The following is an 18,630-nucleotide window of genomic DNA, read 5'->3' as shown; positions in this document are numbered from 1 at the left end:
CACATGCAAATCATGCAAAAATCAGCTTTTTTGGATACACCCTGGGCATACTTCCTTAAGCATGATGATTGAATTTTAAAATGACAATTGATTTAATATTGATAATTTATGCACACCAGTTCTAAACACTTACGAACTGCACCTCTGACTGTTGATATGACCTAACATGTTTTATGGTTTTAGGCTGGCATTATGTCTCTTCCTGAGCACTTGAGTGCTGGCACAGCCATAATTTGGCACAGGCTCACAGTATTTAGACCCCACAAAAGTTTTTCATGGTTATCAGGATTGTTCTAATGTAAAGAATGATGCATTTTCAAATGTTACTCTGCTGTGCAAGCAGCTATTAATGCCTTAGAATAAGGTCAAATATCTTTGTAATAAAGATCACCTGGTGCTTTAAAAGAATATGCAGTCTTTTAATGAATGATAACACATATTCATATTGAATAATATCCATGAGTAATCAGTCACTCAAAAATATATTCCTAAATGTTTATAAAGAGTTGTATAGTTTGCATCCTAAACAGAGTAGTACTTCTAAGATTCTTCATTTAATTTAAATAAAAATGTATGATTTTTTTTTTAAAGCCAGCCCTAAAAATACATCGTCGCCATAACATTCAACATCATAATTCTTAGCTCATTCTTATTCTTCGCTTTACAAATGGGGCAGTGAGACAGAAAATAAGATAACGCAGGATACCGCAGAAGTCTGTTGATTCAGTGGAATTTCAATCCAAGTGTCTCAAGTTAGACATTCTATTCCTTGGACTATGGTATTTCTCCAATTGTAGTACTCATCAATAAAATTTTGAGCTACAAAATAGAAATTGTAGCAGCAGTTTGTTTTAGACATCCAAAGCAGTTCCCCTTACCATATTTGTGCTGCCGAGTAACAGTTGCAGTTCCCAGATTGTTGCCTGAGAGGATTGCTGACAGTGTCACATCTGTTTGGTCTTTTAGATTTTCCCCATCGGTCTGAGCTGAAGTTTGCTTCTGAAATGTCAGATTACTCCATCTGTTCTGCTTAAAGACAGCCTTCATCACCACCTTCCTACTTTTTATATGTTCACAGTAAATGCCTTCATTCTTGTTTCCATCATCTTCTGAAACAAGGACTTGAGCTCCTCAGATACATTTGAATGGCTTACCCTCTTCCAGATCCCTCTGTTTCTTAACTTATTTTGATTCTATTTGTTCTTTTCTATCCATTAGGTTTCTGTGTTAAAACGTTAAGATGCTGGCAATATTATAACGCTGTAAAACAGTGTTCAATTATAAGGTAATCTTGAGCCTTTATCACTAAAATATCACCTATTAATGTCCTTGAATGCCTTGACCTTTGAAATTGGGCACAGTTCTTCAAATTTCATGAGATCTGGATTTCTAAAATAAAATAAGGCATCAAGGTCTACTAAATATACTCTTGTAGATGGTATATATTCACATATGCAGAAGCTAGTTCGAAATTATGTTAAATATGTACACTACATTACATTTACTTTACTAAATGTAATGTAGTGTACGTGCTGTAACACTAATGTCTAGTTTTTAATAGAACTGATACTTGTAGCCAGTACCCAGAAAACTACCAGCAAATGTTGTCTCAGTGTAAGCTTGCATGTGCTCTTCATGGTGATTGCTGTCTCTACTGCTTCTGAACCTGCCATGGGATTCCTTCCTTTTTCTTCTGGGATTCCTTCTAATATCTGTCATATCTTTTGTCTAAAACTGGAGAGGAGAAGTGCTGGAGGAGGAGCTGCTGTTTCTACTCAGCTTGAAGAAAAATAGAATTTTGCCCCTTCTTGAAGCATGAAATAAAAAGTCTATTGCCTCAGAGGGCAATCAGTATTGGAAACTAGAATATATTCCCTGAGGATACCTAAGATAGTGCCTCCTCACCTCTATGGTGGGGAGGGGCTTCTTCAGAGACCCAGAACACATTTCTGCCCACATATCAGAATTAAAATTCATGGCAAGTAGAATTTCCTTTACATGAACCATTGTTAGACTTCGTAGATACTCATAAAGAAAATAAGATACTCATAAAGAAAACATGCCCTGCCCTCAGGTTTTTAATCTGAAAAACAAGAGAGACAAAGGAGAGTGGAAAGAAAAGGCAAGAGAGGATATCAGTTGGATGATCTTTACATCCAGTTGGAGCCAGCCATATTTGCCCTTGTTGGTATTCTTGGGCCCAGAATTAGACCAGAGTTCTTTCTGGCAGGGAGAGTTTGAAGCTAGCTCCCTGCAGCTGCTCTTTCTCTACCTGATGGCTGTGGCTGGTCCAGTCTTCCTCTTGCTGTGGTGGTCTTCCTGAGAGGGAGAGGGTGTAATTTTCCAAAAGCCTGTGACAGATTACTTTTTTATTTGAACTGGCAGTGATTCATTGGTTGTGCTGTGAGATCAGGATTGCTATGGGGTGCTGACTATTGCATGACTCGTTTAAGCCTGTGGCAGTAAGTGAAGCATTAGCCCCCATGCCCTGACTAAAATTCAGTTGTATAATTGTATATTACTTCCACTTCGATTAGAAATGAAGCAATATCTTTCCTTATCAGTTGCATAGCATTGGTTTCTACAAGCAGAGATGGATAAAGTGAGCACCTAAATGCACTCTATGGGCCATAATTGGCTTCTAAAATTTGAGCTCTTTGATTATCCTTCTCCCAAAAGCACTTTATCTTTTTTAATGTCTGTATGACTGTCTGTTTTCATTCTCTTCTCCAGATAAAATCCATACTTTGGGGAAGTCTTTTTCCCTGTTCTGTCACAGTTCTTCTGATTTCCAACTGTGAGGCACATCACTTCAGATTCAGCTCACTTTAGAACATGAGCAAAGTGGTGTTAGAAAACATGGTGGTGTGTCTAATCTTCACTTTATTGGGAGTCAGCTATTACTTTACTTTCTTGTGGTCTGAAAATATGCTTTGTGGTACTCCTTTCTCTGTAGCGGATGCCGCTTCTCATAGGTCTTATATTTACCATTTCTAAATCCAAAGATATATTTTATAGATTAAAATTCCTAGAAGGTTTATGATCATGATCATGTCTTCATGATAAGAGGAGACATTTTGTCTTAGCTGCTTGATCTGAGTTTCAGTTATATACAATATTTATAGACATTTGTAGAACTGGAGTATGAGGAAAGGATTTAAAAAGGGAAAAACATGGAAGACCATTTTATCCTTTGCTATTCTGCTGTAGGATTGAATCACCTCAAGACCCTTATCGGTGTTGAATGTTTCAACATTTAATAGCCTTGTACTGACTAGATTAAAGTCCATTGACAAGGGAAAAATAAAATATTAGGATGACTTCCTGGGGAATAGGTACATTTTTTCTGTTTGTCGTCAATATAATGAACTAACTTCAGGATCTGTTATTATTTTTTGTGCTTATCTACAAATCTTTTCAAATATGCATTAAAAATTATTTATGTTATTAAATAATATGCCTATAATTTTCCATATACTACTTTCAGATTTCATTATCTTGAATGAATTATCATAATCTTCAAATTCCACCACAGTGCCAACCATCACTGATAATTAGTGATTATATAGACCAAAATTGGTTCCAGAACAGTTCATTGTGACATCTTACTTATTCCATAACTATTTAGTGCTGGTACATAGTCTTAAACTCTCACTGACCCTGTGGATAAGGAATAAGGATTAAGCCATGATATTGTCCTCTCCCTTCTTTTAGCCCTCATGTTGTGCTCCAGTGTTATATCTACATCACTGTCAAATATGGTTAACAATTTTTTGTGGTGTAACATTTTTCTAGCCTCTGATTTTTCATTGTGTTCACAAATAGTGAAGGTGTTAAATTTAGATTTTATTCTATTACAAACATGCCATCAATAAAAGTGTGTTTTAAATACTAGAAGTGCTTTGATTTAACTCCCTTTTAAGCCCCCAACCTCCCTCTTCCATTCTCTTGAAAAGTGTCCTTATAATGACAACATTCTGAAAAGGCTCTTTCTATTTTTGGAGACTATGGATCTTGTTATGAATGTTTTAGACTTCAATCACACACTTAACATCCATTTGTTCTTACATACAACACAACAGAAGAGAAACAAATTTGAGGGTTGTATCCAATGGTGTCATTCCACTGACAGCAGTTCCTTCAAAGGAACTGGAAGGTGGGGGCAATTCCCCCCCCCCATATCCTCAGAATCTGCTCCGGAGGGCTGGGAAACCTTTTGGAGCAGATTTATAGGTGGCACCAAGGGCTGGAGGAGAGAGGGAGAAAGTCTTGTTGCGCTAGTGGACTTCCACTAGTGCAATATTGGATTTAATCCTCAGTTTTAAAAGTCTGATAATATAAGTAGCCATTGGAAATCACAGAGACCATGTTTTTTCAGAGGCATTTGACCGAAGGGAAAATTGCATCTGTTTTGACCAGCTGGAGACAGAGAACTAATATAAAGCTTGCATTTGTTGCTGGTTGTGATTAGAGACATGAAGGCCTGGAAAAAATTAAGAAAACTTAGGGATTGGGGGAAATGCTTTCCCCACAGTTTTCCCAAGGATGTCCCCCACCCCAAATTAAACAATTTTGGATTATGAAATATTTTATTTTACAATGATGAATAAAATGTTTAAAGACAGGGCTTATATTGCTGCCTGGCCTTTACAACCCGATTACAACCTCAAAATATATGTAATAGGACTTTTGTAGGAAGATGAGAGATATAACATTTCTGGATATTTTGAAGCTATGGGGGAAACTTTTTTAATCCTCTCTGTAACATTCCCACCATAGTTATTTTTTATTCTTTATTAAAATTATTGATCTAATGTTATCTTTTACTGATAGACATTTAGGGATGCTCCAAATCATGCCCAATTTCCCCACATGTGACTAACGTCACAACATCATAAAGTGTGAAGAAAATGTGCATTCTTGGCCATTTGGGTTTTGCTCTATGGAGTCCTGTGTTTCTCGGCTTCTTTGGGTTAGATGCTGTAGCAGTCAATGAACATAGTTCTAAAACCCACATGTGGGAGAAACAGTGAATGTTATCTCGCCAGTTCCGATACATGCAATGGAACAAAGGTGAGTTATCCCACCTGCGTTTCTTCTTTTAAAAACAACAACATTGAGGTGTGGGTCTGTGGATCTCAGTTTTTAATAAAGTTCCCAGTTAGATCTTACCTTTATGAAATGCTCCCTCAGCTATAAAATCTAAAACTGCTGCCACCAAAATAACCTAAAAGAAACTTAGGGCGCAATCCTATGTATGTTTAGACAGAAATAAGTGCTACAACCACCAGCATTCCTCAGCCAGCTAAGCTGGCTGGGAAATGTTGGGAGCTAGCTGGGAAATGCCGGGAGTTGTAGGACTTATTCCTTTCTAAACATGCACAGGATTGCTCCCTTAGTAGCTAGTTCCTATGGCTTAGGCAAGGGATTGACACCACCACTAGAGAAACCTTTCAAAACAAACAAAAATTAAGATGTTCATTAAGGGGAATTATTTATGAAAGGGAATAAAATGTAACTCTTCAAACAATAGGTTGAGATTGCTTAAAGTTCTTAAGTGTAATATGTTTTGTTACCATTCCTTATAGGTAAGAGAGTCTTCCCCCAGCTAAATATGCTGTCAGTTGCTTTTTCTTCAGGCCAAATTTCCCTAAATTCCACTGTAACCATCTCTTCACAAACAGGAACCAGTCTTCCTGCTTTGTTTCGCTTTTAAGATGGTCCAGATGTTTCAGGGAGTACTTCCTGAAGTTCCTAAAATGTGTTATTATAACTTGGTTTGATCATCAAATTATCATGTTTGGTATATTGAATTTAAAAGCATACAACAGTATTGAAAACTGCTACTTAGCCTCCGCCAGTTTTTTTGTGCGTGCAGGACCAAATGCTATTGCAATAGGAAGCTAGTGCTTCCTAAAGCAACCCCAGAAATGCTCATTTCCAGAATGGGAGAGGTCTGGCCCGCTGACCTGCACTGTTTCGAAAAGTAAGTGTTTCCGCTCACTTCAGGAACCATCAGCTTCCTGTTCTGCTAGGAGTGTGTCCTGCTAGCCCATGGGCAGCATGGGATACTGCCCATAGTTTATTCAGACAATAATTACAAATTTACTAACTGATTTAATTCTAAATGTTTTTAATTTTAGTGATAATGTTATGAGCAAACCAAGTCAGACATAATCCATTTTATGTTCCTAAAGAAACAAAGTCATTTTAAATCTGTAAAAAGCAATAAAAAAATAAGCATTGCATATTCTTCTATTTTCCCCAAGATTTCTGGATTTATCTCTAGTTGTGATATACTTTTTGGATAGTTTTCAAAAATAATGCAGTTCTAGAATTGTTTTTCTTATGCAGTATAGAATTACTTTAATTCTGCCTATTTTACACAAATTTGAACTGGTGAATTCCATAGAATATTAAGGAAAGCTAATTAAAAAAAAATCTCTTAATGCACACTTTTCACATTCCAGCATACCTTTCTCACATATAGTAATTCTGGTGGAATAAATCTAGGTTTCCTCACTCTTTCAACAGAAGTACTTTTATAAGGCAACTGTTATTCATGCTGACATAACCTCAAGGCTAGACTACTGTATTAGCCTTTACATTGCACTGCCCTTGATTACTGTCCAGATGCTTCAGTTGATGCAGAACAGAATAGTTTGCTTTCTTGCTCACCAAGAATGGAATACACTAACACTCCATCATGGGCTACCTATGGTTTTCTGGATAGAATTCCAGGTGCTAGTTTTGACATATAAAGCTCTTAGAGGCTTGGACTTCCACGTACCTCACAAGGATGTCTCCTCTCTACTGTACCATCACAACTGTTAAGATCAAGTGGCTACAACTTCTATGCGCTGGCAAGAACGTTTTCTCGTTCACAGCTGGGGAAGTCTTTTCTCCTAGAGTTCTGTCAAAAGTCTGAGCATGAATATTTTCCAAAAAGATTTGGACTGGCATTCAGTGGCAAGGATTAAGCATGTGTTAGGTTGTCAATTTTAATTGGGTTGTGCTTTGTTACTGTAAGTAGTACTGTGGGGTTTTTTTTTTTTACTTTTATTCATCTTATCTCATACTTAAGATCCTTGGGCAATTTGAAATTGAGTGTGCAAATGTATTTAAAATTGATTAATTATGACTTAATTAAAAAGTCACATGATCAACTAACACAAAATTTAACGACGGAGCAGGTCTTTCAGAAAATGCAAAATAGCCATTTGCTTTATTTTTGTTGTGGTGCCTGTCATCTTTAATTGTATTTAAGAAGGAAATGTTTGAATGTGTAATGATAGAGGAACTTTTGCCCATATATGGTGGCATTGTAATCCTGTTAAAGAATAGTGGAGAAATAATAAACAGCATCAGAGAAATAACATGCTATGAATTGCAATTAACCCCAACAACTATACTCCTGGATGATATTAAAGATTAGATCCCTAGAGATTTAGTGGTGATGGTGAGTTATCTGTTAATAGCTGCAAGGATCCTCTTAGCAAAAGCTTGGCAATCAGCATGCATACCATCTCTGGTCCAGTGAAAAAAGAAGATTTGGACTGCCATGGTGATTGATAAAATAACAAGTTCTAAATTGCTATGGTAGAAAAGAATGAACTCCATCAAGACTTTCCAAAAAGTTGGATACCATTGAACAGTTATTGGAATAGGTTCTGGATAGGTGATTTACCAACTAGTATATTTGTGTTAAGTTGAAGCATTGTAACTGTCTTGAATTATTGGACTGGGAGACAAAATAAGAAAAATCTGACAAGAAACAGGAAAATGGTTGAAAAGCAGGAAGATTACTGAATATTTTAATACTGAACAATATTGCATGAATCGTCTTTGAGAGGCAATACATCATGATTGAACTTGGCTTTAAAAAGGTCAAAATTCAATTTTGTCAGTAATTGACTGTTGTGTAGAAGTTCAGCAGCTGCATAGAAATATATTTTACGGGATGGGGGAGGTTTCCTTAGTGTGTGTGTGTATCTGTGTGTGTTTATATTGCTTTTAAAGTTCAGAAATTATATACATTCTATACTTCTTTTCCAGATGTTTGAATGCATGTACCTACTGCAAAACTAAGCATGCCAGAGGCGATCTGGCAAGTTATCTTATTGAAGAGCTGGTAAACAGAGGCAAACAATCCTTTCAAGGTAGGGTTTTTTGTTTTATTTGTTTTGTTCTCTAAATCAGCAAGTTGTTATAACCTATCAAAAATTGTATCAGTATGGTTTAAGTATCTGATACTTAAATATGATTGTATATCTGATAGTAAATATGATTGTGTATTGGTACAATTCCAGTAGGTGTGTGTGTGTTTCATGGATTTGTCAGAATAAGTGTTGCTCTTTTTTCACCATTTTTTTCCTGATCACTCTCCTCTTTTTGATGTGCTAAACTAGGAAAGGAAATCTGGAACACTGTACATATTCACTACAGGGATTATAATTTAGTTTTAGCATTTCCATCTATCAGTGTTCCAGATGTGTATTGCATTCACATAAGAGTTATTTTTAAAAGAAAACTAATATATGAATATACATAGCTAGTAACGTAGTAGCATGCTGTTAAACATACCACACTTTTTTTTCAAATCACATTAAACAAATTATCTTTGATGCTGATGCCAATTAAAATCAAGATCAGGCAAATTGATAGGAGTCCTACTTTATAAGTGTCAGCTACTTCAAGTGTCAGCTCTCATTAGCCAGTGGCTTTTAATCGAATGGATCTGAAATGGTCCAACTGAAGGCATGTTTATTCAACAAAAGTATCTGTAATGTTAAGGATTGCACAATTTTAAAATATTTCTATTAGTACTGGACCTATAATGGTGTGAATCAGACATAATTGTGTTTTGATTGAGACGGTATTAGTTTTATTTGTTGTTTTAGGTTCGGTTGACTAATAAACACATGGTGATGACAAAAGTTTCTCATGAAATTTAAAGTTCAGATTTATTTGGCACTGATTAATTTTTTGATGCCACAGTCTTTCTTAGCTCTTGGTTGCCTGGTTCTAAACTGCCCAATCCTTGAGTGACATCATGTAACCAAGTCAACAGCAGCCAGAATGGCAGTTTGGTTGCTGTGGCCCAGGTCCACTGTGGCCTCAGATTAATCAGCCAAGAGCATCGTGGGAAGCTCAATGGCCAAGGAGGGAATTTTATGGGAAAACAAAACTATAATCTGTAGCAGCTAGTATTCTAACATGCATTGAAATTCTGTACATTCACTTACAAGTTATCCTATAGTTCAGGAGTAAGCAACCCCCAGGTGGCATGTGGCACTCCACTGCTCTCAGTTCAACTCGCCAAGCCCCGGGGAGCCCCATCCATTTTTTCCTTCCAAACAGCTTAGCTGATCAGTTGGGCTGCAGGGGAAATACTACTATTTGCAGTGCCAGGACAAGATTGGGGTCACTGGGTCTGGGGAAGAAGATCCCTGCCTCCACCAATGCAGCTGAAATCACAACTGCTATAGTTGCTCCTCATAGAATAGTAGGGTTGGAAGGGGCCTACAAGACTATCGAGTCCAACCCCTCTCCATCAAGTCCAGTCCTCACCACATACATGTTAGATAAATATATTCAGCATGTGAAAGCTGTGAGAATAAGATAATTTTATTCTCCTGGATCTGGAAATGTTTTATATTATAATACAGTATAGCATTGTGTTTAAGTGTACAAGTTGAGTAGGATGACTCACTTTAGATCAGTCAAATAGATAGAGGCAGCAGTCCTTCCTATGAACTCTTTCCTGGAATAAGCCCCATGGAACACAATTGGACTTCTGAGTCAGCATGCATAGGATTATGCTGTAAATGCATTGGTAAAGCACTATAGAACTGGTGATATTCTCAGATTCTTGGAATTTCAAATCAGGCTCTGTTCATACTATCTCAGTCACATGTCCTTTGCAATGTGGGTTTTGTTACTTCCTTCAGTAGAAAAGAGAAATACAGGCAAGGTTTTGGTTTTTAATTCCCGTAGAGTTTTACATCGAGAACTTCCTGATGACAATGTAAAGTTTGTTGTACCTAACCTTTTAAACTGTTGCTTTGAAATATTGCCTTTTTATTGTTTACCATTGTTCAAAATCTGTTTTGTTCGGGGTTTTTTTATTACATATAGTAATCCCTTCAATTTGGGGTTCTTTTAGCTTTGCATATTTTTTACTGGCTCAGCATTAAACAATTTATGTATCATGGCATTGTTTTACTGTCTTTTGTTGAAGTCCCCTAAGACTTTAAGTGACATGTTGTTAGGCATAATGGAAGGAAGGTCAACAAAGAGGGAGCCTGTTTGTTCTTGGCAGTGCAATTATTTGCTTTTGATTAAATCCAAAATATTTTTTTACTGTAGTGTTTGCTGAAACCCTTTTAGTGTCTTTATTTAATAAATAAATGTAGTTCTGCTTTCACTATACACTTAAGATCTGATCGACACATGCTCTGTGGGCTGCTGCTCTGCCTAGAATGTCATTTGTATTTATTTATTCTACAGTTTATACTCTGCCTTTCTATGCAAATTCATTTTCAAGATGGTTTACAGCATTTAAAAACAAGAACAATATACGAACATAATCAACTAACATCCAGTAGCACAACAGAATTACAAAATTAAAACAAAACAAAACTTAAAAGGTTCTAGCTTTTAAAAAATCAGTTGAAATAAAATAAGCAAGCAGAGAAGAGGACAGACACATCTGTCTAGAGAGGTTGTTTTATAAACTAGGCATCACAAACAAAAAGGTGTGTTCTCTCATCCCCAGTGGCTTTATGTCCATTAATGGAGGGTCAGCAAGAAGGGCCTCAGAGCAAAAAGGCAGAGCATAGTTCTTGATCAGGTTCATATGGGAGGAGGTGATTCCTGAGATACCTTGGTCCTAGGGATTTAAAGGCCAAAGTCAACACCTTAAATTGTATCTGGGAACAATATGGAAGCCAGTGAAGCTAGTAAAATCTGGCATAATGTGATCCATTCTGCTGATCCCAGACAAAAGCCTGGCTACAGCATTCTTGACCCATTGAAGCTTCTGGACTGTCTTCAGGGGAAGCCCTGTATAGGGCATATTGCAGTAATTCCATTTGGAAGTGACCAGGGAATGATTGATCATGGCAAGATTTGACATCTCTAGGAAAGGTCACTACAAGTCAAACTGCTGCTGGCATACCAAATAAAGTTGATAAAAGACCACTGCGATGATGATGATGATGATGAATTACATTTCTATACTGCCCGATAGCTGGAGCTCTCTGGGCGGTTTACAAAGATTAAAATCATGAAAAATACAATATACAGAGATTAAAAACCATTTACAAAGAAAGCACATGAATAGACAATATACACAAAAGAAACATATATCTAAGACAACTTCAAACAACAATCTCAAAAATAAACAAGCATAACCATCAGACATTCCAGGATTGATTGAACACTTATTATATACTGCCAAATGCCTGGGAGAAGAGAAAGGTCTTAACCTGGTGCCAAAAAGATAACAATGTTGGCACCAGGCGGGCGTTGTCGGGGAGATCATTCCACAATTTGGGGGCCACCACCGAAAAGGCCCTCTCCCTTGTCTCTGTGTTCCGAGCTTCCCTGGGTGTAGGCAGCCAGAGGAGGGCCTTAGATGTTCAGCCTAGTAGGTTCGTGTTGGGAGAGGCGCTCCATCAGGTATTGTGGTCCCAAGCCATGTAGGGCTTTATAGGTTAAAACCAGCACCTTGAATCGGGCTCGGAAACATACAGGCAGCCAGTGCAAGCAGGCCAGAGTCAGTCTTACATGTTTGGACATTCTGATCCTTGTTATCAATCTGGCTGTCATATTTTGCATGAGCTGCAGTTTCTGAAACGTCTTCAAAGGCAGCCCCACGTAGTGTCAGGAGCGCCCTAGCTGCCTCTTAAAGTCCCCTCCAGTAGCCCAAACAAGACTTAGACAAAAGGGATTCTCTCCGAGGCTTTATTCCTTTACAACTTAAAGACTCTTTCAGATGATAATTGCCAGCGACTAAGCAAGAAACTGCAAAGGGTATCCTAACAAGGTAACTTAAGCTCCATCTACACAGTTGGTCCCCGTTTTGAGGAGAAGCGCGGGAAAGCTCTGAAACTTATGGGCTAGGAGGGGAGGCTCCCCCCTTACCTGTGGGGCACCGGGGCGTAGCCGTTGCCATAGCGCCAAGCGGGCCGAGCGCCTCCTCTCTGCACCCTCCACCTCGCGCCTCTCTCTGAGCCAGCACCTTACATCTAGCAACAACCGATCTCCCGCTCTTTCACTGCCAGGGTCACTATCTCTCTCAGTAATGTGAGCAAGGGGGGCCTCTCCCTGCAGCTGCGCCTCCGAGGGACGAGCAGGCTCCTCTTCCACGGGTTGTAGCTCTTCCTCAGAATCAGAGCTGCTTTGGGGCTCTATGGGCTCATTTCCAACCCTGACCCGTAGAGTGCATTGCAGTAATCTAACATGGAGATTAGCAGGGCATAGACAACTGAAGCCGGGTTATCCCTGTCCAGATAGGGGCGTAGCTGGGCCACCAACCAAAGTTGGTAGAAGGCACTCCGTGCCACTGAGGCCACCTGAGCCTCAAGTGACAAAGATGGTTCCAGGAGGACCCCCAGGCTATGGATCTTCTCCTTCAGGGGGAGTGCAACCTCAACCAGAACAGGTCAGCAGAACCACCCACCAACAGCATCTCAGTCTTGTCTGGACTGAGTTTCAGTTTATTAGCCCTCATCCAGTCCATTGTTGCAGCCAGGTACCGATTTAGCACATCCACAGCCTCACCGGAAGAGGATGAAAAGGAGAAATAGAGCTGCGTGTCATCAGCATACTGATTACGACGTGCCCCAAACCTCCAGATGACCTCACTCAATGGTTTCATGTAGATGTTAAATAGCATGGAGGATAGAACTGATCCCTGTGGCACTCCATACTGGAGAATCCATGGGGCCGAGCAATATTCCCCAAGCACCACTTTCTGGAGCTGACCAAGTAGGAGCGAAACCACTCAATGCAGTGCATGCTACTCTCAGCTCAGACAATCGTGCCAGAAGGATACCATGGTCGATGGTATCGAAAGCCACTGAAAGATCAAGGAGAATCAACAGGGTCACACTCCCCATGTCTTTCTCCCGAGATAGGTCATCATACAGGGTGACTAAGGCTGTTTCTGTGCCAAAATCCAGCCTGAACCCTGACTGAAATGGATGTAGATAATCGGTCTCATCCAGGAGTGTCTGGAGCTGGTTGGCAACCACCCACTCCACCCACTCCACTCAAGAACCTTGCCCAGGAAAGGAACATTTGCCACTGGCCTAAAATTACTAAGATTTTCCAGGTTCAGGGAGGGATTCTATAGGAGTGGTCTCACCACTGCCTCTTTGAGGCGGTCTGGGACCACCCCCTCTCGCAAAGAAGCATTAATCACCTCCCTGGCCCATCCAGCTGTTCCTTCCCTGCCATTTTTTATCAGTCAAGAGGGGCAAGGATCCAGTATGGAAGTGGTTGCAGGAACCTGTCCAAGCACCTTGTCAGCATCCTCGAGCTGTACCAACTGAAACTCATCCAGGAGAACAGGACAAGGCTGTGCTCTGGATACCTCACCAGATTCACCTGCTATAACACTGGAGTCTAAGTCCTGGCAGATGCAAGAGATCTTATCCTGGAAGTGCCTAGCAAAGGTATTACAGCGGGCATCAAATGCATCTACAGTCTCCTTAGGGCCAGCATGTAATAGCACCTGGACAACTCTGAAAAGCTCCTCTGGGTGGCAGACAGAAGATTCAATAGAGGCAGCAAGATGATGTTTTTTTGCCACCCTCACTGCCCCTGAATATACTTTACCATAGCACATATCAGCATTTGACTGCATCCACTAGGAGTTCTTCCCCATCTATACTCAAGCCATCTCCTATTTTGTTTCATCGCTCTTAGCTCTGGGGTATACCACAGAGCAGTTCGAGCTCTACTCAGGAGAGGGTGCTCAGGAGCAATCATGTCAACCGCCCGGGTCATTTCTGCATTCCACAGATCAATCAGGGTTTCGACAGGAGAGTCCACCATATCAGCCGGAAACCTCCCCAGAGTCCTCTAGAAACCATCCGGATCCATTAGCCTCTGGGGGCGGGCCATCTTAATAGGTCCCCCACCCTTGCAGAGGGGAAAAGCTGTTGTAAGTCTAAACCTCAGCAGGTAATGATCTGACCATGACAAGGGGACTGGTGCAAAGTCCTCCACCTTCAGACCAACATCTCCATGTCCAGTTGCAAAAACCAAGTCTAGAGTATGCCCTGCTACATGTGTCAGGCCGATGACATGTTGAGACAGTCCTGTGGTCATCATGGAGGCCATGAAATCGTGAGCCGCCCCAGACAAGGTGCCCTCAGAGCGAATGTTGACATCCCCCAGAACCAACAGTCTGGGGGATTGCAACAATGCACCAGAGACCACCTCAGTCAGCTCAGATAGGGAGTCTGTTGAGCAGAGGGGTGGGCGTCCCCAATCTGAGTCCCCAATCTGTCCCTCTGGCCCAACACAAGGTGCAAACACTCCAGATCTGTAGTCACATGGACAGGGAGCCTGAAGAGGGAGATGGAATTCCTATAGACCACAGCAAGCCCCCCTCCCCAGCCCTCAGGTCTTCCTTGATGCTGAACCAAGTACCCCAGTGGACAGAGCTGGGAGAGACTAACTTCTCCCTGCCCACCCACCCAGATCTCGGTTATACATGCCAGATCGGCTGCCTCATCCACTTTTAAGTCATGGATGAGGGAGGTCTTACTTTGAACCAATCTGGCATTTAAAGACAGCATCTGGAGACCCGAGGGCAGGCTGACCATGCCTGCGGTTGGGGGGAGGGCCGGAACACGGCACAGCCATTAACTCTCTGGGCCATGTTCCCCTAACCTCGCTAGCCCTCCTCCCAACACCATATCTCCCTTGACCCATAACCACACTAATTGGGGACCCTTCAAGTGCCCCGACTTGGCCATATATCCTCTCACCCAGATACATAACAGGATCCTAAGCAAAACAGACACAAAACAAAACAAAAAACAACAATAACCAACACCCACACATAGAAGCCACAAGAACCAGTCAACCCAGTGTTCGGGGGGTGGCCCTTGTCCTGGTAGCACATACTGATGACATCCCAGCCCAAACTCCAGATGATATCACTCAGATATTTCAAGTAAATATTGAAATGTTTTGGGGAACCACATACATAAGTGTTCACAGGGTAGATCAGCAGTCCTTCAGCACCACCTTCTACAACCTGTCCTTCAGAAGGGACAGGAGCCACCACAAAACTGTATCCCCCAAACCCATCCCAACAAAGCAGCACAGAAAACAATATCATGGTCAGTGGTATTGATAACTGCTGAGAGGTTCAAGAGAATCAGCAGGGTTGCACTCTCCAGCTCACTCTCAGTGCAGGTCATCTACCAGGGTGACCAAAGAAATTTCAGGTCAGACACTAGTTTGGACCATGTCCAAATTATCTGTTTTATCCAAGAAAACGTGGAGCTGGATTGTCGCCATGGACTTGTCAGATTGAGACAGTCTGATAGTTGCTTAAGTCAGAAGTTGAAGTGAGGGCTTCTTGAGAAAGAGTATTGCCATTGCCACTTTAAGAGGAGTTAGGACCTCAATGAGGCATTTATAATCTCGTTCACACAATCCCTTAGCCCTACCCTGACAGATCTAATCCACCATGAAGATGATTAGATATGCCAGATTGATTATATTGTTTGAAGCAATGCATGCATCTACACCAGTTTTCAGAGGGCACACTTTAGGTGTGTGGGAAGAGTAACAATTTTATCACTGTATAGTCACCCTTTGTCTGGTTGTACAAGGTGGTTGGTGCTTTTGATATAGATATCAAAATAGGCCTTTTGATATAGATATCCATAGGCCTTTAATTGTTTAGAACAATATTAATTTATTCATTGTGTAGAATATGTGATATTGGCAGAGCAAACCTAGGCAGGAGGCAGAGTGCCTCCGCCCTCCCTAAAAGGCATTCTTGAATTTATTTATTTTTAAAATACTTTTTATTCTATTTTTTATCTTTAGAAATGAACTAAACAGTACCAACAACCTAATCAGTAACTACAATTTCCCAGCGATACAGTATTCTTAGGGGGACACAGCAATAACGAAAGAGAAAAAGAAAAGAACAAAGAAAGAACAAAAACAGAAAACAGAAGAAGGAAGAAGAAAGCATGAAAAAAAATATAAAAAGTTATTTAAAAGGATTACATTTAAACTCCATTACACAGAAACTTCAAATCCCATTCTACTTAAAAATTATACCTATAACATTGGCAATATAACAGTTCAATACAGCATAAATAATCAACCTTACATTTCAATATCATATGATCAGTCTTATAGCAAGGAAGCAGGCCTACAATTCATTTCCAGTAACCATATATTGCCCTTCAGCTAACATATAATAGTAAAGCTAAACAATTTAACCAGCCAAAAATCTTACTAACCAGTCTGATGATAATGATGATAATAGTAATAAAAAGGAAGGAGATTAAAAAGGATAAATAATAATAATAACAAATCACTAATAAATTTTATAATGTTATATAATAATAAAGCTTAAAAGCAACCTTACAACAATCACTAATGTATTTTGTACTACGTATATAAATGAGTGTGCACATTTCTATACACCCTCAAACAGTAAATTTAAGTACAGTATATCATATCCATTTTAAAAAGAAAGGATTTAAAGAAAAGAGAGAAAGAAAGAAAAATGAGAGAAGAAAAAAAGGACGAATATATATATGAGCAATTATCTCTGGCCTAGCCTGAATTTACAGACTAAACATAGCCAGTTAACAAAACATGTAGATTCCAGTTCGTGGGGCTGGAACAGAAATCTCACACGCTTTTCCATTTAGCCACGCCACCGCCATTTCGTGATTTAGAAATGTCTTCATCTGGCCTTCAGGAAAAATGCAAAATGGAGCAGGATATTTTAAGTGATATTGTAAGTTCATTTGTTTTGCCAGATTTTTCGCCTTGCTAAATTGCCTTCTTTTATCAGCAACTTCTTTGGTGTAATCCGGAAATAGCATAACTTTATCTTGTTTCCAAAAAAGATTTCTGCCCTCTCTTGCCAAACGCAGGATATAATTTTTTGTGGAGATTCTTGCAAATTGGACTATAATCGTATAACCAGTCCCGTTGGCATTTGACACACGGAATGTCTGCACAATATCAAATGGATAATCAGATGGCACAAGGAGTATCTCATGCAAAAGCTTATCTACAAAAGTAGACAAATTCACATCAGTAGCTAAATCTTTAATACCAGTAATATGTACATTTGCCCTGTGCACAAAAGCCTCCAGCTGAGAAATTCTGACAGAAAAATTGTTCAAAAAAGCTTGTGACACAGTCTCGTTCCCTGCCACCCGATCTTGCAGCTCGTTAACCTCCAGCTCCATTTTTTGCCAAGAAGTGTTGATTAAATCCACAGCCCCTTGCAGGGTGGTGATGGAATTTTGAATTGTATCCAACCTCTTAGCCTGTTCAGCAAATTGCGAAGACAAAGTTTTTATCAGAGCAACTAACTCCCCTGTATCTTAGGTTCTTGGAGCCTTTGCCAAGGGAGGTATGGCGGGGTAGGCAGGGATCCTTTTCTTCGCCTTGATGTAGCCATCCTTCTCTTCAAACAGATCTTGCAGGTCCTCAAATATTGTTGATATTTCTTAATCCATTCCTCAAATATTGTTGGTATTTCTTAATCCATAAACTACAATGCAGCACGTCAGCCCTGATTTCTCCTAATTAGATAGAAGGTTCGAAACAACTTTGAGCAATGATTAAGCTCTGGCAGGCTAGTCTTGGAGCCCAGCCCCCCTGCTAATTTGGACAGAGGACTATTCTTCCAAAACTTCATCCAGATGCTGTTCCTGCCTCCCCTTTTAATTCCAGGGGAGAGATGAAAAGTTTTTTCAACCTTTTAAAAAGCTGTTTGAGATAGCGTCCCGCGGAGGCTCCGCGGAATGCTGCGAGGGTGACATTAGCTCCAAGTGGAAGTCCGCATTCTTGAATTTTTATAACACTATTATAGTCTTCCATTTTTATAGTTCTCAGACACATGCTGAAAATGTATGGGCTGGGTCCACATTTCACTCCTGCCAGTGGAAGCCTCCCCAGAATGGAGTTCCACTCAGGAAATCTTCCCACCGGTGAAAATGGAGATATGATTTTTGCCATTTCTTCCTGTAACCCCTCCTGCCCTCTCAAAATCCGTTCCAGAAGGTTGGAGGGGGCTCTCCAAACAGGGTGCGAGGTATCACTGAGGACTGCAGGGGGAGGAGACAATTGTCAAACATCACCTCCCCTCTTCCGCCAACAAGATTTCTTTGCTGGATCAAAAACCTTCTGTGGACAGAAGGAGCCGTTCTGCTTGTGGAATGTGAAGTAACACAATGCTAATAATTTTCCATGTGGATTAGTCAACACAGTTGCATTTTTAAGTGGCTATCATGCTGCCAATCGTACTGCAAGTGTTTACAACCTAGGTTTAAGAAAATGATGCAAGGCTACATCTCATATGTTATGTTTGTAAACCTGAAGTTCATACATTATGCATGTTTG

The 18,630-nt window shown here is 40.1% G+C and overlaps 1 protein-coding gene across 10 annotated transcripts in view; it reads left to right on the top strand.

Moving 5' to 3' along the window:
- CDKAL1 (CDKAL1 threonylcarbamoyladenosine tRNA methylthiotransferase) overlaps window positions 1–18,630 on the top strand; it is a 461,612-nt gene that overhangs the window by 168,892 nt on the left and 274,090 nt on the right. For all 10 annotated transcript variants that reach the window (XR_014790207.1, XR_014790208.1, XM_084850143.1 and 7 more), the window contains one exon: window positions 8,056–8,159. Coding sequence is in view for 8 of the 10 variants with exons in the window: in XM_084850143.1 (XP_084706269.1) it covers window positions 8,056–8,159 (104 nt within the window). In the remaining 2 variants the exon portion in view is untranslated. The remainder of the gene's footprint in view (window positions 1–8,055; window positions 8,160–18,630) is intronic.

This window comes from Heloderma suspectum, chromosome 4 (assembly GCF_057233095.1).
Source record: "Heloderma suspectum isolate Gila_16-S chromosome 4, 16-S_ref, whole genome shotgun sequence".
NCBI classification, from domain to species: Eukaryota; Metazoa; Chordata; class Lepidosauria; order Squamata; family Helodermatidae; genus Heloderma; species Heloderma suspectum.
This window is presented reverse-complemented; position numbering and strand designations above follow the sequence as displayed.